The following is a 27,219-nucleotide window of genomic DNA, read 5'->3' on the forward strand; positions in this document are numbered from 1 at the left end:
TATGTATTGCGTCTGGCTTTTTATAGATGTGCCATATACTCGCAGGCAAAACATGCCAAGACAGAGCGGTACTGTCTGTACAGATATCGGTCACTGTTGCATTTGTTGTTGGCAATAACACACCACGAACCTCTGTAGGATTAAGTGGTTACAGATAATGGATGAATATGGGCAATAACAGCTAAATTATGTATATCCTTTTTCATAATCCAAGATTGTCATCTCCTCAAAGAACAGTGTTTTTCCGGCAAATCCCCAAATAAACCAAAAGAATACTGTCAGCAGCACAACCACATCACTTAAAGTATTGTCCATGTTCGGCACATATGAATTCACTTGAAAAGAAACAAGTTTGCTTGAATTTCTTTGTGAAACGATCCAAAGCAAACTTAAATCAGTTTGTTTGCAAGTGAACCATGATTTTAAATCGCCTTGCAAGTGAACTAGGTGTGAATTTCCTTCTGTTATTTTGCTTGATTTTACTAAATGTCACTTTTTTTTTTTATATATATACGTTTCCAGATATTGATGAATGTCAGAATCCTGGAATATGCAGTCAGATATGCATCAATTTAAAAGGAGGCTACAAGTGTGAATGTCACAAAGGTTACCAGATGGACCCAACTACTGGAGTATGCAAAGCAGTAGGTAAGTCCCCCTCCCCCACTGAAACTATTTGGTTGATTTGGTGATCTTTGCTCACCCTGACAGTACATTGTATGATACTGGTAATGTAGGATAACTGGATGCAAACTTTTTTCTTGCACTTGACAGTGTACAGTAATTGGCAAATGCTGTAATAGTATTAAGGTTATATATTATGAGAGAAATCTGCAATTGCTTTTTAAGGATTTGTCCATTCCAGTGTCTCATCCACAGAACATACAGCATACTGTAGCTCCAAGAATTAACAAAACTTGGAGTATAATGTTAGTTTTGTTACTTTCAGTAATTTAATAGGTAGTTTTGTGTGTCATCAATTATTTGCAGTTTGTGCATCAGAACCAAAACTAACAAGATGACTTCTTACCCGACCCATGACAATTAACAGTGATCTCTGAATGTTTGTACAGTAGCATTACTGGTATACACCACCTTTTTATTGGTTCACAATTTTGGAATATTATGATAGGCTTTTGTTGATGGGGAAACGGGTGCCTAGCACAAGCGTTGGACTACATAATGTTACCTTTTAAGTAGCAATTTTGGTATGGTGGGCTTGTTTAGATTAGTTTTGTATAATTCTGTTTTCGTATGTCACATCTTTAAATGTCTTTTAAAGCACCCCTATAGTCTCTCTGAATCCTGTCAAACTCTTGGTACAGGTATTCCAGAGTGGAACCATAAACCCTGCAACACTATACCCCTAATGAATAGAAGAACTATTTTGTTTCAGAAATAACATTTAGAGAAGGCGGGGTATTTTGCATCTACCATGGAGATTTGATATGACAGTCAATTGAGGTTGTAAAGTCACCACAACGTTGTGATGGAAAAAAAAAACAAAGTAAATGTGAAAACAAGAATAAATTGGATAAGAATTTGTTTGACAGGATTCAGAGAGACTATAGGAGTGCTTTTAAAATTTTTTTTAAAGATGCGATATACAAAAACAGAATTATACTAAATAAATCTAAACAAGATAAGCCCACCATACCAAAATTGCTACTTACAAAGGTAACAGTGTGTAGTCCAACACTTGTGCAATGACATTAGAAATGTGTGTAGCAAAGGAGAAGCCATACTAATGGGGGATTTCAACTTCCCCCATATAAAATGGGAAAACCCGGTGGGTAGCACAACAGATGAAATTGAAATGGTGGAAATGGCAAATGACTGCTTCCTAACACAATTTGTGAAGGCACCCACTAGAGGGGAGGCATGCCTTGATTTAGTCTTTTCAAATAATTGACTAAATAACTAAACTCAGACCACAACATGGTTTCATTTGAAGTGCTTTTTAAATCCCCAAAAGTAATGACTAAAGCTAAGGTTTACAATTTTAGAAAAGCAAACTATGAAGGTATGAAACAGAGACTAACAGAAGTAGATTGGAGTAAAATAGAGAAAACACCCACAGAAAAAAGGATGACTTCAAAATTTAGTACTAGAGGTGCAAAACAATTGCATCCCTAAAGTAGACAAATCTAAATGTAAAACTAAATTGCCAAAATGGTTTAATAGATAAATTAAAAATATTCAGCGAAAAAAGGCACTTTACAGAGCATTAAGAAAGGACCAAAAAGAAAGTACACAGAAAGAGTACACAGAACTGCAAACGCAAGTCAAAAAGGAAGTTAGAAAGGCCAGGAGAGTTTTGAGACACGGGCGAGGGGAGGAGCCAACAGCACAGCAGAACAACGCAGTTAAACGAGGCAGTCTTCCCAGCGACAGCGAGTGGGAGAAGTACAGGCGTGGAAAAGTACAGAGCAGTTTCGAAGCAGTTTAAAAGCAGGTTGACAGCTGCAGAAGAAACTAAGCTTCAAAAAAAAAAACCTCAACATGGTCTTCAAGCCAGTAATCTGTGACACCTGCTTGATGTGGGAAATCCGAGAAAACCCAGCGGAGCTAAACCAAGTGTTAGTAAAGTGCCGCGCGATCCAGGATTTGCATAAACTAGTAAGTATGCTAGAAATGGAGCTGGAAGAAGTGAGACAGTAACAGGATCTTGAGGAACTGGCACACCCACAATTCGTGGAAGTCTGCATCACCCCTAACAGACTGAAAGCCACCAGGGAGATAGAAGGTCAGAACAGCTGGGTTCAGGTAGGCAGAAGCAGGGAAAAAAAGAAACTTCGTCAAACACCACCACCAGAAATCAAAACAACCAACAGATTTGAGTCACTTCAGAATTTTGATGAGCAGAACCAACAACAAGAGAATGAAAGGAACAACATCCAGGACCCTATTGACAGTGGTGACAAGACAGCAAAAAGGGAGGTCATGATTGTTGGGGACTCCATATTGAGAAACACAGCAAGTTCAATTCGCAGTTTGGACCCCCTTACTACAACAGTGTGCTGCCTTCCAGGAGCCTCGGTCAAGCACATCACTGAGAACGTGGACAGGCTCCTGGAACGAACAGGAGACGACCCGGTAGTAGTCGTCCACATCGGTACAAACAACATTGGAAGAGACAGACCAAAATCCCTGCAAAACAAATTCAGAGAGCTAGGAAGGAAATTAAAAGAGAAAACCAAAACTGTGGTATTTTCTGGTATACTACCCGCACCTTGCAAAGGACCATATGGACAGCTGGAAATAATTAATCAAAACGCATGGCTGAAGACGTGGTGCACACGGGAAGGCTTCACCTATCTTGATCATTGGACCACATTCTACAACGAGGACTATCTGTATAGACGGGATGGACTGCATTTAAATAACAAGGGAACTAGTCTACTCGAAGAAAAGATCCTCGAGCAGGTTCGGAAGCATTTAAACTAGAAAGGAAGGGGGGAGAAATCAACAAAAAAACAGAAGGGAGACCGCATCAAAACAAGGACAACAACTCAGGTAAGACAACCATTAAATGTATTTATCTAAATGCTAGAAGTATCAGAAACAAAATTCTAGAACTTGAAGCTACTGCACTAACAGGTAACTATGATGTGATAGGTGTTACAGAAACGTGGTTATCTGAGAGTGATGGGGACGAATATAATATTTGTGGGTATACACTGTATAGGAAAGACAGGCAGGACAGAAGAGGAGGAGGGGTAGCGCTATACATAAGAAACAGTCTTGAAGCCCAGGTATTAAACCTGGACAAAGAAAATAAAACTGAATCAATATGGGTCAGAATAACGGACAAAAATTCAAAAGGCATAATAGGAGCATGCTATAGACCGCCAGATTCAGACGGTGAGCACAATAATCTGACATTAGAAATGTGTGTAGCAAAGGAGAAGCCATACTAATGGGGGATTTCAACTTCCCCCAAATAAAATGGGAAAACCCGGTGGGTAGTGCGAAGGATGAAATAGAAATGGTGGAAATGACAAATGACTGCTTCCTAACACAATTTGTGAAGGCACCTACTAGAGGGGAGGCATGCCTTGATTCAGTCTTTTCAAATAACGAAGATAGAATAACTAAAACAGAGGTCAGAGAACCACTGGCAAACTCAGACCACAACATGGTCTCATTTGAAGTGTTTTTTAAATCCCCCAAAAGAAATGACTAAAGCTAAGGTTTACAATTTTAGAAAAGCAAACTATGAAGGTATGAAACAGACTAACAGAAGTAGATTGGAGTAAAATAGAGAAAACACCCACAGAAGAAGGATGGTTGTTCTTCAAAAATGTAGTACTAGAGGCACAAAACAATTATATCCCTAAAGTAGACAAATCTAAATGTAAAACTAAATTGCCAAAATGGTTTAATAGATCAATTAAAAAAAATATTCAGCGAAAAAAGGCACTTTACAGAGCATTAAAAAAGGACCAAAAAGAAAGTACGCAGAAAGAGTACACAGAACTGCAAACGCAAGTCAAAAAGGAAGTTAGAAAGGCCAAGAGAGAAATAGAAATGAACATTGCTAAGGGAGCTAAAACCAATTCCAAAATGTTTTTCCAATATTACAACAGCAAGAGAACATTCAAAGAGGAGATTAAATGTTTAAGATACAAATGGCAAAATCGTAGAGGAAGAAAAAAAAATAGCAAATATGTTAAATGATTACTTTTCACAAGTTTTTACAAAGGAAGATACTGACAACATGCCCCACATGTCATCCAGTTCCTATCCAGTTTTAAATAACTTTAGCATAACTGAGGCAGAAGTGTTAAAGGGACTAGGAGCTCTTAAAATAAACAAATCCCCTGGGCCGGATGAGATCCTCCCAGTAGTACTCAAAGAAATGAAAGAAGTAATTTACAAACCGCTAACCAAGATCATGCAGCAGTCTCTTGACACAGGGGTGGTACCGACAGACTGGAAAATTGCAAACGTAATACCGATCCACAAAAAGGGAAACAAAACTGAACCAGGTAACTACAGACCAGTAAGCCTGACTTCTATTATATGCAAACTTATGGAAACTATAATAAGATCCAAAATGGAAAATTACCTATATGGTAACAGGGTCCTGGGAGACAGTCAGCATGGTTTTAGGAAAGGGAGATCGTGCCTAACTAACTTGCTTGATTTTTTTGAGGATGCAACATCGATAATGGATAATTGCAAAGCATATGACATGGTTTATTTAGATTTCCAGAAAGCTTTTGACAAAGTCCCGCACAAAAGATTAATTCTCAAACTGAACGCAGTTGGGATTCAAGGAAACACATGTACATGGATTAGGGAGTGGTTAACATGTAGAAAACAGAAAGTACTGATTAGAGGAATAACCTCAGAATGGAGTGTGGTAACCAGTGGTGTACCACAGGGATCAGTATTAGGTCCTCTGCTATTCCTAATCTACATTAATGATTTAGATTCTGTTATAGTAAGCAAACTTGTTAAATTTGTAGACGACACAAAAGTAGGAGGAGTGGCAAACACTGTTGCAGCAGCAAAGGTCATTCAAAATGATCTAGACAAGATTCAGAACTGGGCAGACACATGGCAAATTACATTTAATAGAGAAAAGTGTAAGGTACTGCACGCAGGAAATAAAAATGTACATTATAAATATCATATGGGAGATATTGAAATTGGAGAAGGAATCTATGAAAAAGACCTAGGAGTTTTTGTTGACTCAGAAATGTCTTCATCTAGACAATGTGGGGAAGCTATAAAAAAGGCTAACAAGATGCTCGGATACATTGTGAAAAGTGTTGAATTTAAATCAAGGGAAGTAATGTTAAAACTGTACAATACATTAGTAAGACCTCATCTTGAATATTGTGTGCAGTTCTGGTCACCTCGCTATAAAAAAGATATTGCTGCTCTAGAAAGAGTGCAAAGAAGAGCGACCAGAATTATTCCGGGCTTAAAAGGCATGTCATATGCAGACAGGCTAAAAGAATTGAATCTGTTCAGTCTTGAACAAAGAAGACGACGTGGCGACCTAATTCAAGCATTCAAAATTCTAAAAGGTATTGACAGTGTCGACCCAAGGGACTTTTTCAGCCTGAAAAAAGAAACAAGGACCAGGGGTCACAAATGGAGTTTAGAAAAAGGGGCATTCAGAACAGAAAATAGGAGACACTTTTTTACACAGAATCGTGAGGGTCTGGAATCAACTCCCCAGTAATGTTGTTGAAGCTGACACCCTGGGATCCTTCAAGAAGCTGCTTGATGAGATTTTGGGATCAATAAGCTACTAACAACCAAACTAGCAAGATGGGCCGAATGGCCTCCTCTCGTTTGTAAACTTTGTTCTATATAAAGTGGCTGTATTAGGTGATGTCAAGTAAATGTGCAATTGATTTTATAATTGATTCCACACTGGTAGTGGTCACCAAGTGGGTTTTAATGTTTTAACACCCATTTTAAAAGGGGTTATTCAAAATGACCTTTTAAATATCATATATAAGGTAGATGGCAAGACCCGTCCCTCAGATGGCTGTGGCAGGGCTCAACACAAACATTTTGCCTTGGGAGCCAATGGTCTGCCAAATTGCATTATTTTGATGCCACTTAGAAGCAAGTTGGTTTCTAACATATTCAACTGCTTACAATACAACAACTTGCTAAGACACAAGTGATAATAAAACAAACTTGCTTGTTTGGCATTCTCCTGAAATGGTTAATCTATGCATCTGAAGACTGCGGAATGTTTCAGATTTGATGTTTTGCAAGTGTTAAGTATGGAATTGGTGGCTGAACTTAACTGTGTACTGTTGTAATATGGCAAATGGCATGCTGCAGCATGCATATTTTGTTAGATAGTGAAGTCTACATGACTTGTAGACTTGCATGTTAGTCGTACTTGGTTTTTTTTTTTTTACAAAAAGAACAAGTTTCAGGGTAGTACATTTTGTTGATATTAAATACATCACAGCAAGCATGTCACAGTTCAGATATTTCAAACCATTCTTTTTCATTACCACAATCGGAGCGCTAAATTTAGTATGGTAGCTTTTCCTCTGCAATAAAGTGCAATGCAATACACTTTGTAATTCGTGAAGAATCACTTGGGCAGGGCTCTCCCACATTGCCTGCTAAAGACATACGGTCTTGATCTTCCTCTGGCTCCTCCTAAAAAGTCAGTTTTCTGAGATTGACTGACTGAGAAAATTAAGAAACTCTGGGCAGCTGTTTCCCATCAACACAGTGCTGGCCGAGCGCTGTGTGAGCGTACTGCCCCCCCTGTTCACTTTTGAATAACACAGGGCTTGAAGTACAGACTGGCACCACGAGGGTATGCTGTCCATCTCCACCTCTGAGGCTGGCAGCCCAGAGTTCCCTTCCTGAGGAGGTCAACTCTGACAGCTCATTACCAGTTAATGTTAGTGGTTGAAGTCCAGGGCTTGTAACCAGAAGGTCACCGGTTCAAATCCTACCGCTAACACTGACCTGACTCGCTGTGTGATCCTGAGCAAGTAACTTCACCTCCTTGTGCTCCATCCTGCAGATGAGATGTTAGATCAATGTCCTATGTAAGTGAGCATGTAGTTCACAGCCTACCTCTGTAAAGTACTTTTGATAGTGGTCCACTATGAAAGGTGTTATGTAGATAATAGATGTATTATTACAACAGTTGACATTAATAACTCCACCAGCTGACTTCCCTATACTTACCTTAAGTATTCCTTAAGTATTCTCAGAACAAAATTATTAATATTAGGGATCTAATTCCTCAACATGGTTCTTATTCAGTTGTGCCCCTTGGACTGTCTGACTCTGTTTTGGACTCATTCTGCTTGATTACTCCAAATGATCTGAATACATTTAATAATGCAGATTAAGTCCTCAAGCTGTTCATTGGCTCCAATTTCTACTCGGTTCCTTAAAGATGCATTTCATTTTTTGTGTAATATTATAAGTAGATCTCTGTCAACAGGAATAGTTCCTGCTGCCTTCAAAACTGATTTGGTTAGCCTTTAAACAACTTAATATCTGGACAAGAGCAATGTCCTTGAAAGATTTGTCAGGGTTTGGATCTGCTCATTGCACAGAGACTGCCCTTGTCAGAGTGGTAAATAACTTACTGATGAGTGCTGACTAACTCCATATCCGTTCTAGTTCTTTTAAACCATGGTGCTGCATTTGATACTGAGGATCATGCTATTGTGATTTGATCATCTGAAAAGCTTAGGTTGGCCTGACGAACTGTTCTCAACTGGTTTAAGTTGTATCTAACTAACAGACAGTATTTTGTTTCTTTAGTGGAGTCTGTATCGGGGTTATTCAGTATTACTTGTAGTGTCCCCCAGGGCTCTGTTCTTGGTCCAATATTTTATTTGTATTTGCCACTGGGGGAAATCATTTGTAAACAAAGTAAAAACTTTCACTGTTATGCTGATGATCCACAGCTTCTTTTTTTTATATATTTTTTAAAACCTGGTGACTACTGCTATTCAGTACTACAGTTTCTTGCTGATATCAAAATTGGATATCTCAAAACTGTTTGCAATTAAACTCTGATAAGACGAAAGTTCTGCTATTGGGTTCTCAGCAACAACTAGAGCTTGGGAACTCACTAAAATGATTTGGGCAACCTGCTCTCCAATGTAAAATCTGATGTAGGAAACCTATTTTATTCTGGTTTGAGTTTTGAGGCAATTTTATAAAAGTCTTACCAATAACATTGCTAAAGTTTTTTTTTTTTTTTTTTTGGCTGATGCTGAGAAACTAATTCATGCTTTTTGTTTTAGTAAGAGTTGATTATTGCAATGCCTGATTTGCTGGACTTCCACATTGTGACACCCTGGGATCCTTCAAGAAGCTACTAACAACCAAATGAGCAAAATGGGCCGAAATGGCATCCTCAAAGTTTACAAAAACGAGTTCTTCTGTATCGCGCATTACAGCTTGCTCAAGTGCAGAAGCAGGGTCCTGACTAGAACAAAATAATGGGCTAATATAACTCCTGTGCTGGCCTCGTTGTACTGGCTTCCAGTACATTTTAGAATTGATTTTTCATCTTACTATTAACACAAAGCACTAAATGGCTTAGCACCAGAGTACCTGGGAGATTGTCCCCATATAAACCTCTGCACTTTAAGGTTGGCAAGCACTGAACTCTTGTGCCTCCCAATGGTAAAATTGAAAAGGAGAGGAGTTTGTTTTAATGCTCCCAAGCTGTGGAACTCTGACTTCGGTCAGCATTTTTAAATCAAGTAGACTCTTTTTTTAACCTAATCTAGATAAAGTTATTTTTACTTTACTACGTTAAAAAAAAGAATTGGCCTATCTAGATATTTGCTATTTATTATCATTGTAACTGAACAAAAATAAACGCAACATATCAAGAGTTGTCCCATGTTTCATGAGCTAAAATAAGATCCCAGAAATTTTCCATACGCACAAAAAGCTTATTTCTATCAAATTTTGTGCACATTTGTTTACATCCCTGTTAGTGAGAATTTCTCCTTTGCCAAGATTATCCAACCACCTGACAGGTGTGGCATATCAAGAAGCCTATTAAACGGCATGATCATTACACGTGCACCTCAGTTCGTAGGGGCATGGACTCTACAAGGTGTCGAAAGCGTTCCCACTGCAACCGCAGTTTCTTGTGTTTTGCTGAAAGAAATGGAACTGTTAGGTCGTCGGCCCCATTCGTGTCAAGGTACGACGAGTTGTGCCGTCTTTTTATGGGTCTTTTGGCACCAGTTTTGTACTGGACTGTCAGTTGACTAACTGTAGCCAGTCTGTTGCACTGCGCAATTTGTGTCAGCCCCCTTTTGGCCTCTCTCATCAATGTGCCGTTTTGACCAGTGGCCTACCATTGGCTAGATGTTCTTTTGGGTGGTGGACCATCCTTGAAACATACGGGGAAACTGCTGAGCATGAAAAACCCAGCAGCGTTGCAGTTCTTGACGCACTCCAAACCGGCGCGTCTGGCACTTGCCATACCCCGTTCAAAGGCACTTAAATCTTTTGTCTTGCCCATTTACCCTCTGAATGGCAAACATACACAATCCATGTCTCAATTGTGTCGATGCTTAAAAATCCTTCTTTAACCTGTCTCCCCTTCATTTATACTGATTGAAGTGGATTTAACAGGTTACATCAATAAGGGATCATAGCTTTCACCTGGATTCACCTTGTCAGTCTATTTCATGGAAAGAGCAGGTGTTCCTAATGTTTTGTACACAGTGTGTGTATATAAATAAAATATATACAGGGCTCATGAAATTTTGGTAATGATGCTTGTGCTTCGGGCAGTCCATTGTCGACATTTGGTTGGACAGAAAAGTCAAGTTGCCCATAATTGACCTATGGACTGATTTGTACAAAGTACACTGTACTCAATATAGGTACAGTATCGCAGGGTTCAAACTTTTTCAACATCAAAATTCCGTACTTTTTCCTGATTTCCATCTGTTTTTCCCAGACTTGTGTTTTAGTTAGTTTCTTCTAGTTTTTTGATAGTTATCCACATAGCCGGGCAGCCACAGAGCATTAAGCTTTTTGATCCAGAAAGCACCTGGTTTTCTAAAAGTATTTGTCAGAATCTGGAGGTGCATGTCTAGCAAGAGACAATGCAGGTATACAAGATGCAATCTAAGGAATGTCCAATATTTGAGAACTATGTTGCATTATTTAAAAAAAAGAATATGCAAAGTTGTAGACTTGTGCCAAAATAGGATAAACTAATAGTACCAATAGTATACTAAAACCAGACAATTCTGGCACAAGTATACTTGCAGTATGTTACTTTTTTTTTTTTTTTATAAAGGATGATCTTGGATTCTGATCCAAACTTCTTTATACTCTCTTAAATGTTGAACATTTATGGGTGGTGAAAAATAACAAATTAAATGTGCACACATTAAAATCTGCAAGTGTTGTATATTAAGCGTATAAGCTAAATACAGTACATCCTCGCTATGACAACCCTGTTTGGGTCCAAAGTCTTTTGTTCGCTACAGTAAAAGGACAATCCAAAACTAACAATATAAGCTTCTGGAGTAAGTTAGAAGTCACGTTAGATAAATTTAGCTAATGCCTTTATTAATATGAGTACTGTTTTATTCTTTTGATTTTCTTTATTACAGTATTTGTCACTGTTCTGTCAACCCGTGAGCATCGTCCTTGCTCAAGTTTGACAGGCAGCTAAACTCCCTTCTTCACCACACAAGATGTTTTGACACATTTATTTGCCATGTGGCAGTAAACGTGGGTGTGAAACTACAAACAGAGAAGCATACACAAATAAAGTTAAATGACACCTGCTAGACTAACAATGCATTTCTACATTGAAGCTAGCAGATACAAATGAACGTCATGTGGAGAAGTAATGTTAACATAACACGCACATAGCTAGATAGATGGTGTATAAGAGACTGCGTTAACCTATCTAACGTTAACGCTACACAGAATTGCATTACATATATGTGATTTGACATGAGCTAATTTTTTACCAGAGGTAGAAAACTAACTATGTAGGGGCATGGATCAGAAAACCAGTCAGTATCTGGTGTGACCAGCATTTGCCTCATGCATCGTGACACCCCTCCTTCGCATAGTTGATCAGGCTGTTGATTGTGGCCTGTGGAATGTTGTCCCACTCCTCTTCAATGGCTGTGCGAAGTTGCTGGATATTGGCGGGAATGGGAACACTGTCATACACGTCGATCCAGAGCATGCCAAACATGCTCAAGGGGTGACGTGTCTGAGTATGCAGGCCATGGAAGAACTGGGACATTTTCAGCTTCCAGAAATTGTGTACAGATCCTTGCGACATGGGGCCGTGCATTATCATGTTGAAACATGAGGTGATGGCGGCGGATGAATGGCATGACAATGGGCCTCAGGATCTCATCGTGGTATCTCTGTGCATTCAAATTGTCATCGATAAAATGCAATTGTTCGTTGTCCGTAGCTTATGCCTGCCCATACCATAACCCCACCGCCAACATGGGGCACTCTGTTCACAACATTGACATCAGCAAACCGCTCACCCACACGACGCCATACACGCTGTCTGCCATCTGCCTGGTAGAGTGGAGACTGGGATTCATCCATGAAGAGCACACTTCTCCATCGTGCCAGTGGCCATCAAAGGTGAGCATTTGCCCACTGAAGTCTGATGCCAAACTGCAGTCGGGTCAAGACCCTGATGAGGACGACAAGACGGTTTCTAACAGTTTTTGCAGAAATTCTTTGGTTGTGCAAACCCACAGTTTCATCAGCTGTCTGAGTGGCTGGTCTCGGATGATCCCGCAGGTGAAGAAGCTACATGTGGAGGTCCTGGGCTGGTGTGGTTACACGTGGTTGTGAGGCCGGTTGGACTTGTGGTAGAGAAATGAGCATTCAATTCTCTAGCAACAGCTCTGGTGGACATTCCTGCTGTCAGCATGCCAATTGCATGCTCCCTCAAAACATGGGACATCTGTGGCATTGTGTTGTGTGACAAAACTGCACATTTTAGAGTGGCCTTTTATTGTCCCCAGCACAAGGTGCACCTGTGTAATGATCATGCTGTTTAATCAGCTTCTTGATATGCCACACCTGTCAGGTGGATGGATTATCTTAGCAAAGGAGAAATGATCACTAACATGGATGTAAACAAATGTGTGCACAAAATGAGAGAAATAAGCTTTTTGTGTGGAAAATTTCTGGGATCTTATTTCAGCTCATGAAACATGGGACCAACACTTTACATGTTGCGTTTTATATTTTTGTTCAGTATATATAATAGCAGCAATGTACCTTGTACCAGAACAGTCACTAGTAGCACTAATGATAGCAATGAGATTGTGAATAAAAGTAGAATTACAAATACAGTGCCTATTTGTGGAATGCTGCATCCAGCTGTATTCTGGCTATATCCTATTCATTGAAAAGCACAGTCCCCCCCCCCCCCCCCCCCCCTGTTTAAGTGCTGTTTAATTGAAATTTTGGTTCCTTAATTTTAAAAAATTAACGTTTTGCCGTGTCTGTGCATAGACCTGTAAGAGCCAAAGTGTGGTTGTATATGATATAATATATATATATAATATAATAATATATATATATAATTTTTTTTTTTTTTAAATCTGTATTTTAAGGCCATATAGCGAGGATGTAAATAACGTATCTACACAGCTGACGGTTTGGACCTGAGACTGTTGCTGCACTCTGTATAATAAGTTACAAGCAACCACAATACATTTTAAAATAAAATTACTGTGTTTTTGTTTGGTTTTTTCCTGGGTTGGGAAACAACGTTAATGAATTTAGTAAAGGTAACAAGAAGATAACAATGTGAATCTTGCTGAGCAGAGTACAGTAGCTTGTAATTCCAGTCTGTAACTTTGTTTAAAGTCAGCCTTCAATATAAAAGTATGCATTTTGGCTGTGATAGTGTCAGTTTTACCCTTCGTTTCACTGGAGAAAATGCAGTCATGTGATTGATATATATAAAAAATATAATAAAACCACTATGCTGACTAGATAAGATTGCTTGTTGTCAGGAGTGTTTACATGGGGCAATCCTCGCGGGATTTGGTCAAAAGCAACGTGCAAGTCACCCTAGAAATCACTCAAGCATTACCAATGGAAAATCTCTGATCTCTTAAACGTGTTTTACTGGGATGATCTTTGAGTGGAGTCTCGATTTTGACAAACTGCTGTTTTGATTAAAGCACAGAACATTTTCTTGTTAGAGTAAAAAATCAGATTGCAAAAAAAAAAAAAAAAAACTGTCCAACAGATTTTTGGTTGTCCTGGAATGTCGGACTAGTGATTTTGCGAGCCCTGAGAGATAGAACTTGGAGCATAAGAATAGAAGAACATAGTTTTGGTTGTTAGTAGCTTATTGATCCCAGAATCTCATCAAGCAGCTTCTTGAAGGATCCCAGGGTATCGACTTCAACAACATTACTGGGAATGAGACCCTCACAATTCTGTATATATTTAAAAAAAAAAAAAAAAAAAAAAAAAATTCATCCTATTCTGTTCTGAATGCCCGTTGGTCTAATCTCCATTTGTGACCCCTGGTCCTTGTTTCTTTTTTCAGGTCAAGAGAGTCCCTTGGGTCAACATTCAGTACCTTTTTAGAATCAGGTCGCCGCACAGTCGTCTTTAAGATTGAACAGATTCAATCCTTTTAGCCTGTTTGCTTATGACATTATTTTTAAGCCCGGAATAATGCTGGTTGCACATTTCTAGAGCTGTAGTGTCCTTTTTGTAGCGAGGTGACCAGAACTGATCACAATATTCAAGATGAGGTCTTACTAGTGCATTGTACAGTTGGCTTTTGATTTAAAAAAAAAAAAAAAAAACACTTTTTCTTTTCACAATGTATCCAAGCATTTTTTTATAGATTCCCCACATTGTCTAGATGAAGACATTTCTGAGTCAACAGAAACTCCTAGGTCTTTTTCATAGATTCCTTCTCCAATTTCAATATCTCCCATATGATACTTATAATGCACATTTTTATTTCCTGCGTGCAGTACCTTACACTTTTCTCTATTAAATGTCATTTGCCATGTATCTGCCCAGTTCTGAATCTTGTCTAGATCATTTTGAATGACCTTTGCTGCTGCAACAGTGTTTGCCACTCCTCCTACTTTTGTGTCGTCTGCAAATTTAACAAGTTTGCATACTATACCAGAATCTAAATTATTAATGTAGATTAGGAATAGCAGAGGACCTAATACTGATCCCTGTGGTACACCGCTGGTTACCACACTCCATTCTGAGGTTTTTCCTCTAATCAGTACTTTCTGTTTTCTACATGTTAACCACTCCCTAATCCATGTACATGTGTTTCCTTGAATCCCAACTGCGTTCAGTTTGAGAATTAATCTTTTGTGCGGGACTTTGTCAAAAGCTTTCTGGAAATCTAAATAAACCATGTCATATGCTTTGCAATTATCCATTATCGATGTTGCATCCTCAAAAGAATCAAGCAAGTTAGTTAGACACGATCTCCCCTTCCTAAAACCATGTTGACTGTCTCCCAGGACCCTGTTACCATATAGGTCATTTTCCATGTTGGATCTTATTATAGTTTCCATAAGTTTGCATATAATAGAAGTCAGGCTTACTGGTCAAGATGCAATTTCTCCTTACTGCTTCTAAACTGCTCTGTACTTTTCCACGCCTGTACTTCTCCCACTCGCTGTCACTTCCACTCGCTGTCGCTGGGAAGACTGCCTTGTTTAACTGCGTTCTGCTGTGCTGTTGGCTCCTACCCTCGCCCGGGTCTCAGAACGGCGCTGAATTTGAATCTGCTGCTCAGTTTCAGCTTGTTATCAGAAAAGCACATGCGGCTGTTTGACTTTGAGCTGCTGTGTTTCCCCAATGTCCTGTGTTTTCTGATTTAAAGCCATTTAAAGATGCAATTTCTCCTTACTGCTTCTAAACTGTTCTGCACTTTTCCATGCCTGTACTTCTCCCACTCGCTGTCGCTTCCACTCAGAGGTTTCCCTTCTGGTCTTGTTGATTTCTCCCCCCTTTCTAGTTTTAATGCTTCTGAACCTGCTCGAGGATCTTTTCTCCAACTAGATTGGTTCCCTTTTTATTTAAATGCAGTACATCCCGTCTATACAGATAGTCCTTGTTGTAGAATGTGGTCCAATGATCAAGATAGGTGAAGCCTTCCTGCGTGCACCATGTCTTCAGTCTTGCTTTTAGATTATTTCCAGCTGTCCATATGGTCCTTTGCAAGGTGTCGGCAGTGAATGAATTCAGTTTGGGCCTATTACACTGCGGATGTATACACAAGTTTCTGGTTTTGTCTTAGTGTGTGTTGTGTGTGTGTGTGTGTATATGTGCAACATGTGTATTATGATGTACACCACCTTGTATTGTATATGTATATATATATATAGTATATATATATATATAAGGATATAATATTATGGACATACATATACAGTAACACCTTCCTAATATTGAGTTGCACCCCCTTTTACCCTCAGAACAGGCTCAATTTTTCGGGCCTCAATTAGTCATGTTGACTCCACTGGTCTGCCGTTGGCTGGATGTCCTTTGGGTGGTGGGCCACACGGGAAACTGCTGAGTGTGAAAAACCCAGCAGCTTTGCAGTTCTTGACACGCTCAAACCGGCGCGCCTGGCACCTACTACCATACCCCGTTCAAAGGCACTTAAATTTTTTGTCTTGCCCATTTACTCTCTGAATGGCACACCTACACAATCCATGTCTCAATTGTGTCTAGGCTTAAAAATCCTTCTTTAACCTGTCTCCCCTACATCTACACTGATTTGAAGTGGATTTAACAGGTTACATCAATAAGGGATCATAGCTTTCACCTGGATTCACCTTGTCAGTCTATTTCATGGAAAGAGCAGGTGTTCCTGCATGGAGTTCATGTAACGCGCCAAAGTTTTCCTTTTGTATACCATTTGCCACCCCGCTAAATAGATTTGTGTGTACGCGGTTTTGCACAGAAACATGCCGCTTGAACGCTCATTGGATGTGGTCTTGCACTCTCCCGCTACCAGAACTAGCATAAATCTCTCGCTTTGTCTTGTGTACTAGAGCATAGTAGTCAATGTGCATGAATTCTTGTTGCTACCGTGTTAACTTAGCGTAATTGTCACCAGTCAGCACCTTGGCCATTCAACTCTAAGAATTGAAGGTAAGTAAAACACAACTTTTGTTTATAATATTACTTTACATGTCACATTAACCCGTATTTTAGTGTTTGCATTTTTTGGTACAAAAGTTACACTGTGTTTTCATTTGTGTTAGTGAAGGAAAATGCAACTTAGATAAGAGTGGCCCGTGGAGAACCTAACCCTCTTTCAGGAGAACCTAACCCTCTTTCCCAGAATATCTAGTATTTACAAACCGTGGTTTTGCCAACCGTGGGGGTTGTCAAGAACGTAACCCCCGCGGTTGGCGAGGGATTACTGTGTGTGTGTGTGTATGTGTATGTATATCAATGTACAGTATGTAATACTTGCCCTACATGTTTCACAGTATTCTATCCACCAAGATTTAGCTCAAGTCATTTAAGGTACATTTTATTTTACCCCCCTCAAATACTGTCAGAAAATGAGTGTTTTGGACCTCCCCTTATACTTATTCAGTGTAGTCAGATTTTTAATTCTCCAATAATAAATTTGTGGTGATTTGTTCCACAGGAAAGGAGCCATGTCTGATCTTCACCAACAGACGGGATATAAGAAAGCTAGGACTGGAGAGGAAGGAGTACACCCAGATAGTAGAACAATTAAGAAACGCTGTAGCACTGGATGCAGATTTTGCTTCTCAGCAGATATTTTGGGCAGATCTTGGACAGAAAGCTATTTTTAGGTAACTTCAACTTCATTTTACCTGAAAACAATAACCTTGTCTGATATCCTCTTTCTATATTCTTTGATAAAGATGTGTGTTTGCTTACATAATGCTGCAGCAAATCCAATTAATCACATGCTCATTACAAAATACATTAATACTGGTTGGTCTGCAGTGAAACGCTGGTTGTTGGTCATTTTTATAGTTGACTTGCAGCTCTTGTTTAGTTATGCTGATTCAGAAGGACTGGAGATTTCCAATTAAATCAGGCTAGATTGGATTATTTAACAAACTAATAGCCATTTATTTGTTTTGTAGTGCAATCAGAAGAGTGATTTTGTTGCATGGGTCTCTTCTCTGGATCTTATTGTTTAAAATGAATTTGCACTCTTGCTTTGTACCTAAGGTGCTGCTTTCTGGAAGTTCTCCTATAAACTGGCTCGGTATACTACTATGGTGAACACTGTTGGCTGTGCTCCTTTTATATAACTTAATGGAAATCACTTGGAATTTGTAGCTATGACAAATTAAAGTAGAAGGGTTCCGAAAAATATAGCGTTGCACATCCCCATGTGTTACAATTGTTTAACGTACCTGTCGCTAGTTTTCATTAACATCTTGACAAGTTTTTACACATGTAACTGTCTGTTTTCAAAGCTCTTTTCAAAATGGCCTCTGTTGCCTGAGAGTCAGGATTATTGTTCGTTGTCAAACTGGTAACACAGCAATAGCGATCCATGATGTGATACAGAACAGAAAACCCAGTGTGTTTTATTGTTTTATTCACTTTTTCTAGGATAAAAAATGTAACTTGATACGCCTTTCATGCAAACAGGATTTATTTGCACATCAACACACTGAACAGCTCACGAGCACAATACAACACAGTTTACGAAAGCTTTGGGATCTACAATCCTCCAGAACTAATTTTTTTTGTTCAAGAATAAATGAAGCAACGGATTACTAGATGGACAGATGAGCCCTGATTTTAGATTGTGAATGGCTATCCTGAGCCTGCGGTGCCAATAAAAAGGTAGAGTGAAGTCTGCCTCTGCATTGGTAACATCTCAAACAACGTTCTTGGCAACAAGCACAGATAGGACTACCAAACGCAATCATTTTGATGCATTCTGATTTGTGTGCTGGTGTGTGTTCATCCCCTCCCCCTAACAGCAAAACTTTGAGCATAAAAAAAACGCAGTGAAATAAATGCTGTAGTGTGTGGTTTTTTTTTTTTTTTTTTTTTAAGCACTTTTTTAAATTTAAGTGTAAAAAGTGGCCAGGGTGATTTAATGAAGAGAAATTAGATACATTAAGCAGTTGTAGGAACACGTGGGGACATAACTGTTTTCTGGAACCATGATACTTATTCTTTTAATGACTTTCAACCTTCCAATACCAATAATAGACAAAACTATAGGTACATTGCACTATTGAATTTGCTTAATATTTAGATGTGATAGTTTTTTTGATTTAATTTATCCAATGTTTGATTGCAGGCTATGAAAATTGTTTAACCTCTGAGAGATCTTGAACATTTCTTGTACCAAGTTTTTTTAAATGGTCTTTAAAATAAAATGGTTTTAATAGCTATCTGTAGCCCTCCAATTTTGCACTTCCAAAATTGCAACATTTACAGTTCTTGCATTAAGAATTGTTTCAGAGTAACATTTGAGTGTGCCATGAAAACACACCCCCAGACCATCACACCACCACCACCACCACCACCACCAGCCTGCAATGTTGACACGCAGCATGATGGATGCAAGTACTTGTGTGATTTTTCTCCATACCCTAGTCCTTCCATCAGCATGAAACAGCAGGAACCAGAATTCATCAGTCCAGGCACCAGTGTTGTACTGGACTGTCAGTTGACTAACTATAGCCCATCTGTTGCTCTTGTGGGTACTATTGTAGGCAGTTAATATATTCTTAAGAGCAATAAATTAAAGGACCTCCAAAAACTCTGTCCTATTATGTACAAACCCGTTTTTAATATCGCTCTCTGAAAACTATGGCAGATTTACATGTTACAACAAGCAGAAAATAGACCACCTTCCAGACTGTTAAGTTCACAAATCATGTTTGTTCAACATGAGCAAATGATTCAATACTGGGAATCTCTTCTTAGAAAGATGGTATTTATTAAGCATGTAACAAAAATAAGTTTTAAAATCACACATCAGTTACACAATTAATGTCACATTAAAAGCATTACAATGAGGACTAAAGTTTAAAACAACAATTTACCAAAGAAATACTAGTACATACTGACACAAGGGGTCACACAATACCTGAATAGATATTTGAGTATTGTTACCTAGCCTGAAAAGCAGTCGCTTTTTGCGTTCCTTGATGAATAAATACGGAGGGCTCCAGGTGCTGCCTTGTTGTGTGTGTGTGTTTTTTTTTTTTTTTTTTTTTTTTTTTTTTTTAAAAGTCTGAGTGGATAGCAGAGGTGGCTATCACAGGTCTGGGACGGTAAGAAGCTGGGGCTAAAGCAGGGGTTTTATACTTTTCAAACAGATTATTTGAATTTCCCGCTGCATGCTCAGATTGGTATTTTGTTGCGGATGGGCTTGCAATCTTGATTGATTGCCCCCCCCCCCCTTCCTCTGTCCGATTTTAGTTTATTATCATAATCTGGAAAGGGGAAACTTTTTTTTTAAAACGTCCATAACTTTTGCTAAATCAGATTTTATTCTGAATTCCTGTTATTTTGATTAGCCTTTTGTTTCCCCCGAGTGCCTGGTGCATTCAAGGTGTTAGGTTGATTGTTATCTCTAGGCAAAGCTAGACAAATTAAAGTTCTTTCAATGTAGATTCCTGATAATATCATAAGAACAAAACAAAGTCCATGACATTTGCAATATTTGTGATAACAATGTCTATAGAACTAACACTGCACAATTAGTGTCAGCCTCCTTTTGGCCTCTTTCATCAATGAGCCATTTTTGACCACTGGCCTGCTTGCCCATTTACTTTCTGAATGGCACACATACCAGTTAGGTACAGAGTTACAGGCTTTCCCAGTTTTTAATTGTGGGACAAGGCTTAAAAACCTCCTTTAACCTGTCACCCCCTTCATCGACAACTGATTGAAGTGGATTTTACACAGGTTACATCAATAAAGATCATAGCTTTCACCTGGATTCACCTTGTCGTCTATTTATATATGGTAATATATATATATATATAATATATATATATAATATATATATATTTATAATAGATATATATATACATATATATATATATATTATATATATATAATGTATATGTGATATATATAATATGTGTGTGTGTTTGAGATATTCTCCATGTATACATTTCCTTCTTACTTCTGTAGCTGGGTTTTTAAGGCCTCAATTACTGGGTTTGCAATGGGATCTATAAACCATGCTGCCTCTTCCTTTCTGTAATTATGTAATGTTTCCACAGACCACCTGAAGGGAGCTGGTGGACCACCAGTGGTCAGCTGACCACAGATTTAGAACCACTGGGTTAATCTGCGTCATACATAAACAAATAAATGTATTCTTTTGGTATGTATGGATTTTCTGGTGTAGTAACAAGTGTTCTTATCTCAGGACTTCAATAGATAAACGGGATGAAGTAAGCAACCATATCAAGGTTATTGATAATGTACAAACACCAGTTGGGATTGCAGTGGACTGGATCTACAACAACATCTACTGGACTGACCTGGGCACGAAAACCATCTCTGTTGCATCATTCAATGGCACCAATAAGAAAATCCTGTTTGACAGTGGTCTGAAGGAGCCAGCCTCTGTTGCTGTTGATCCTCTGTTGGGGTAATTGTTATAAGCTTTTATTTTTTACATTAAATCGGTTATATTCACTTTTTTATTGTATTAAAGTGAACTGTAAGTATTTATATTTACTTGGCTTTGTGACTAGACAGCAAATAATTGTAAATTGTACAAAATGTGTTTTGTTTCAACAAGAGTAGGCAATAGACAGATTTTTCCAATGTTTAATGTATTTCCCAATGTTTAATGTATTTGAAAGTCTTGCAGCCCCATGTGGTGGTGGTGCCTGCCCCCCCCCCCCCCCCCCCCCCCCCCCCCCCCAAGCAAAATACTAATACTAGTGTTCGGCTATATGAATTTTTTTGTTCATGCCTGTTACTGTACTAGCAACGACAGTAATTTATGAAATGACAAATCTTTGGAGATAGTGTTCTGCATTGCTTAAGGATACCTATGCAAAGAATACTTTGAATCTCTGTGGGGTAGATATCAGTGCATCCTCATCAAGCATACAGCTTTCTCACTCTGGTAGATTCATATGTGTGTTTTTGGTCTAAGCCAGCATGGAACATGGCGCTTACATCTGCAGCAATATGTGCCCATAGATTTTAATTTTTTTTTTTTTTTTTTTTTTTTTTGAGACCCCATCTGTTTTGAGGATGTACACTGCCCACATTTACTTTAAAAAAGTAAATAACAATGTGTAGTACAGAAACAATTCTGACCTAGCATAATAAATCAGCAATTTGGGGGGGGGGGATTTATTTCCTTTTGAACACCCTAATTATTTATGCATGTATTTGTTACTTCATTTGGTGTGTGTTTTTTCTTTTGGTCTCCCAATTAATTCATTTATTCATGTATGTGCTTTAAATTAGTGGGTAGCTTCCTGCATTTTCCCTATTCAGTTAACGCTATTCTTACATGGACCTGTTCCGTTTAGAAAGCTATTTAAAATACATACAATATCAATAAGTTTAAGTTAGTTACCATAAAAAGCATTGTACTGGTGTAAAAGGCATGCCCCCCCTCCCCCTTGACTACATTTTTAGGAAAACAACATTTTTGTGTTAGACCTTTTTTACAATTTCTTACATGCTCAGCACAGATTTAGCTTTGAAATAACCCTTGCTTGCAACATTTTATTCCATTTAATTTGTGTTTTTGTTGCTGTTTTGAACTTCATATTTCTAAAATGTAAAGTAATTGAGACCATAAAATCAAGTTGTACATCACATCTGTATTAACTTATTTTAGCTTATCAAGTACTCAAAACAACTTCAAGATCTTTTGCTTTTACTGAACATTTTTCTCAAAACCATACTTGGACAGTAGTTCCAGTGGCATTGGCTTTTACACATTCGTTGTGTTAATTCAAATTTAAAAAGTATTAAACCAGTGCTGCTTGCATAAATAAAAAAAACAGTAAACAAAACATTTGTTGCATATGGTGCAGTACAATTGCATTAAATTTCCAGCTGTACAAATACATTCATTTTGTTAATCTGAACCAAAGCTATACATATACTTTACAAGTGTACCACTGCACTCACTGACATGTAGAACAAGTTACAGTATATAAAATTCATTCATAGTACTCTATTCAAATAAACATTTTACTAAGGATATTGAGAGTAACAAATTAAAACTTAGAGCAGTGGTTTTGTGTTTCTACCTGGCAACGTGACCTGTGTTGTAGATCCTGAAAAAATAAGTGTCGTTGACAAGTTTGTGTGAGCCATAACCGTGGCTGTAGTAATTCCATTGAGGCACTGGTACAGTAGTTTTTAATATTAGACACACGGGCGCACACGTCATCCTGTGTATTTTTTGCTCCCCCCTTAAGGGCCACGCAAAAATGCAGAGAAAATACTTATACAACAATGTTTACAATAATACTATAGGAACAGAAGTCAAGCCTAATTAAGTATTGCAAAGCTTGTGAGGATATGGGAATGTGGAAAACCAAGCTAGACTGGTAAATGCACCATAAAACCATGGGAATGGTATGCTGCATTTTATGCGATGGCAACAAATACTACCATAATACAATTTAGTAGCTACACTGAAATGGCTCCAGTAGTCAAAGTATCTTCAGTTTATGAACATTATGAAATGATATCTTGGCAAAATATAATTTTATAATTAATGTTATTAGTCATAATTAATGCACTCACAAGCCATGTGTCAGTTGCACCAGTACCCAATTTGGAAGGTATTGGATAACATTTAAAGAGGACAATGGGATTTGCAGGAATGGAGCTCGACTATAAATTAAATTTTATAGAATTGTTTTGTATATATGACTTTTTTTTTGTTTGTTTTAAAAGCAACCATCAACTTGATCCAGTAACATTCACCAATAAAAAATAAACTGTGCAAACTAATTCAACATTTTAGATATTATGTGGATCCTGGTTTCTATAATAACAATGCACAAATGACAATGTGTAATCCAAAGTGCTATGCCAGAATCGGAATTTCAATATAAGTTCCTTGTATTTTGGAAGTTTTAAAGCAAACGTAAACATTAACACAATGTTAGTTGTAATTCTATGAATTAATCTTGTTTGAATCGGGTTTAAACATGCTTTCTTTTCAATAGGTTGTACTTGACCCTCCCAATTGTTCAACACAACCTTGACCGTGGGGGGGTGTGTTTTTTTTTTTTTTTTTTTTTTTAAATGTAAAAGGTTCCTCTACTGGTCAGACTGGGGTGAGCCAGCAAAAATTGAGAAAGCTGGGATGAATGGAGTAGACCGTCAGGTCCTGGTGATGACAGACATTCAGTGGCCCAATGGAATTGCACTAGGTAGGTAGTTGGTTAATTCTATCCCTTGTCTCTACGTTTTTGTCTGTTGAAACCTGCCATGAGCGGTTTCAAATGATAGGTAAAATAACGGAATCTGTCAAGCCTAAAACAGCCTGTTTCATGGCAATGCAGTGATGTAAAAATGTTACAGCATTGCAATCCCTTTTTCCTGATCATTTAAATCAGCTGCACTTTATACACCACCTCCACTGGTACATCAGACTCGTGAGGGCTTGGTATGGGTACGAGTGCTTTTCTATTGACTATTTGAGCGAGAACCAAACCGTGAAACTCCGGCCTCACGAGACATCCAAGCCCTGCCGGGGTGGGGGTTAAGGATTTTTTGTCGTTACTGTGCATCTGTCAGTTCACCAGAAAGACAAATGACAATCATAGCGGGCAGCAATTGTGATGACAGAAAAGTACAGCCATAGGATGCTGAGGAAGTGCAGGCTCTAGTTTCTCTGTGGCAGAAGTGTTCAGGAAGATCTGTGTGTCAAATGACAAAAGGTTTGCCTGGATTTGGTTTGAAGCAAATGGGTAAACCCATAAGAACATAAGAACATAAGAAAGTTTACAAACGAGAGGAGGCCATTCGGCCCATCTTGCTCGCTTGGTTGTTAGTAGCTTATTGATCCCAAAATCTCATCAAGCAGCTTCTTGAAGGATCCCAGGGTGTCAGCTTCAACAACATTACTGGGGAGTTGATTCCAGACCCTCACAATTCTCTGTGTAAAAAAGTGTCTCCTATTTTCTGTTCTGAATGCCCCTTTTTCTAAACTCCATTTGTGACCCCTGGTCCTTGTTTCTTTTTTCAGGCTGAAAAAGTCCCTTGCGTCGACACTGTCAATACCTTTTAGAATTTTGAATGCTTGAATTAGGTCGCCACGTAGTCTTCTTTGTTCAAGACTGAACAGATTCAATTCTTTTAGCCTGTCTGCATATGACATGCCTTTTAAGCCCGGAATAATTCTGGTCGCTCTTCTTTGCACTCTTTCTAGAGCAGCAATATCTTTTTTATAGCGAGGTGACCAGAACTGCACACAATATTCAAGATGAGGTCTTACTAGTGCATTGTACAGTTTTAACATTACTTCCCTTGATTTAAATTCAACACTTTTCACAATGTATCCGAGTATCTTGTTAGCCTTTTTTATAGCTTCCCCACATTGCCTAGATGAAGACATTTCTGAGTCAACAGAAACTCCTAGGTCTTTTTCATAGATTCCTTCTCCAATTTCAATATCTCCCATATGATATTTATAATGTACATTTTTATTTCCTGCGTGCAGTACCTTACACTTTTCTCTATTAAATGTCATTTGCCATGTGTCTGCCCAGTTCTGAATGTTGTCTAGATCATTTTGAATGACCTTTGCTGCTGCAACAGTGTTTGCCACTCCTCCTACTTTTGTGTCGTCTGCAAATTTAACAAGTTTGCTTACTATACCAGAATCTAAATCATTAATGTAGATTAGGAATAGCAGAGGACCTAATACTGATCCCTGTGGTACACCGCTGGTTACCACACTCCATTCTGAGGTTTTTCCTCTAATCAGTACTTTCTGTTTTCTACATGTTAACCACTCCCTAATCCATGTACATGTGTTTCCTTGAATCCCAACTGCGTTCAGTTTGAGAATTAATCTTTTGTGCGGGACTTTGTCAAAAGCTTTCTGGAAATCTAAATAAACCATGTCATATGCTTTGCAATTATCCATTATCGATGTTGCATCCTCAAAAAAATCAAGCAAGTTAGTTAGACACGATCTCCCTTTCCTAAAACCATGTTGACTGTCTCCCAGGACCCTGTTACCATATAGGTAATTTTCCATTTTGGATCTTATTATAGTTTCCATAAGTTTGCATATAATAGAAGTCAGGCTTACTGGTCTGTAGTTACCTGGTTCAGTTTTGTTTCCCTTTTTGTGGATCGGTATTACGTTTGCAATTTTCCAGTCTGTCGGTACCACCCCTGTGTCAAGAGACTGCTGCATGATCTTGGTTAGCGGTTTGTAAATTACTTCTTTCATTTCTTTGAGTACTACTGGGAGGATCTCATCCGGCCCAGGGGATTTGTTTATTTTAAGAGCTCCTAGTCCCTTTAACACTTCTGCCTCAGTTATGCTAAAGTTATTTAAAACTGGATAGGAACTGGATGACATGTGGGGCATGTTGTCAGTATCTTCCTTTGTAAAAACTTGTGAAAAGTAATCATTTAACATATTTGCTATTTTTTTTTTCTTCCTCTATGATTTTGCCATTTGTATCTCTTAAACATTTAATCTCCTCTTTGAATGTTCTCTTGCTGTTGTAATATTGGAAAAACATTTTGGAATTGGTTTTAGCTCCCTTAGCAATGTTCATTTCTATTTCTCTCTTGGCCTTTCTAACTTCCTTTTTGACTTGCGTTTGCAGTTCTGTGTACTCTTTCTGCGTACTTTCTTTTTGGTCCTTTTTTAATGCTCTGTAAAGTGCCTTTTTTTTCGCTGAATATTTTTTTTAATTGATCTATTAAACCATTTTGGCAATTTAGTTTTACATTTAGATTTGTCTACTTTAGGGATGTAATTGTTTTGCGCCTCTAGTACTACGTTTTTGAAGAACAACCATCCTTCTGTGGGTGTTTTCTCTATTTTACTCCAATCTACTTCTGTTAGTCTCTGTTTCATACCTTCATAGTTTGCTTTTCTAAAATTGTAAACCTTAGCTTTAGTCATTACTTTTGGGGATTTAAAAAACACTTCAAATGAGACCATGTTGTGGTCTGAGTTTGCCAGTGGTTCTCTGACCTCTGTTTTAGTTATTCTATCTTCGTTATTTGAAAAGACTAAATCAAGGCATGCCTCCCCTCTAGTGGGTGCCTTCACAAATTGTGTTAGGAAGCAGTCATTTGTCATTTCCACCATTTCTATTTCATCCTTCGCGCTACCCACCGGGTTTTCCCATTTTATTTGGGGGAAGTTGAAATCCCCCATTAGTATGGCTTCTCCTTTGCTACACACATTTCTAATGTCATTGTATAACAGATTATTGTGCTCATCATCTGAATCTGGCGGTCTATAGCATGCTCCTATTGTGCCTTTTGAATTTTTGTCTGTTATTCTGACCCATATTGATTCGGTTTTATTTTCTTTGTCCAGGTTTAACACCTGGGCTTCTAGACTGTTTCTTATGTATAGCGCTACCCCTCCTCCTCGTCTGTCCTGCCTGTCTTTCCTATACAGTGTATACCCACAAATATTATATTCGTCCCCATCACTCTCAGATAACCACGTTTCTGTAACACCTATCACCTACCTACCTATTTTCTCGGATT

General features: G+C 38.4%; 1 protein-coding gene across 3 annotated transcripts in view; it reads left to right on the forward strand.

Moving 5' to 3' along the window:
* vldlr (very low density lipoprotein receptor) overlaps positions 1-27,219 on the forward strand; it is a 137,144-nt gene that overhangs the window by 71,495 nt on the left and 38,430 nt on the right. For all 3 annotated transcript variants that reach the window (XM_041226143.1, XM_041226153.1, XM_041226163.1), the window contains 4 exons: positions 523-648; positions 17,162-17,333; positions 20,906-21,130; positions 23,782-23,900. In XM_041226143.1, coding sequence (XP_041082077.1) covers positions 523-648; positions 17,162-17,333; positions 20,906-21,130; positions 23,782-23,900 — 642 coding nt within the window. The remainder of the gene's footprint in view (positions 1-522; positions 649-17,161; positions 17,334-20,905; positions 21,131-23,781; positions 23,901-27,219) is intronic.

Source organism: Polyodon spathula, chromosome 2 (assembly GCF_017654505.1).
Source record: "Polyodon spathula isolate WHYD16114869_AA chromosome 2, ASM1765450v1, whole genome shotgun sequence".
NCBI classification, from domain to species: Eukaryota; Metazoa; Chordata; class Actinopteri; order Acipenseriformes; family Polyodontidae; genus Polyodon; species Polyodon spathula.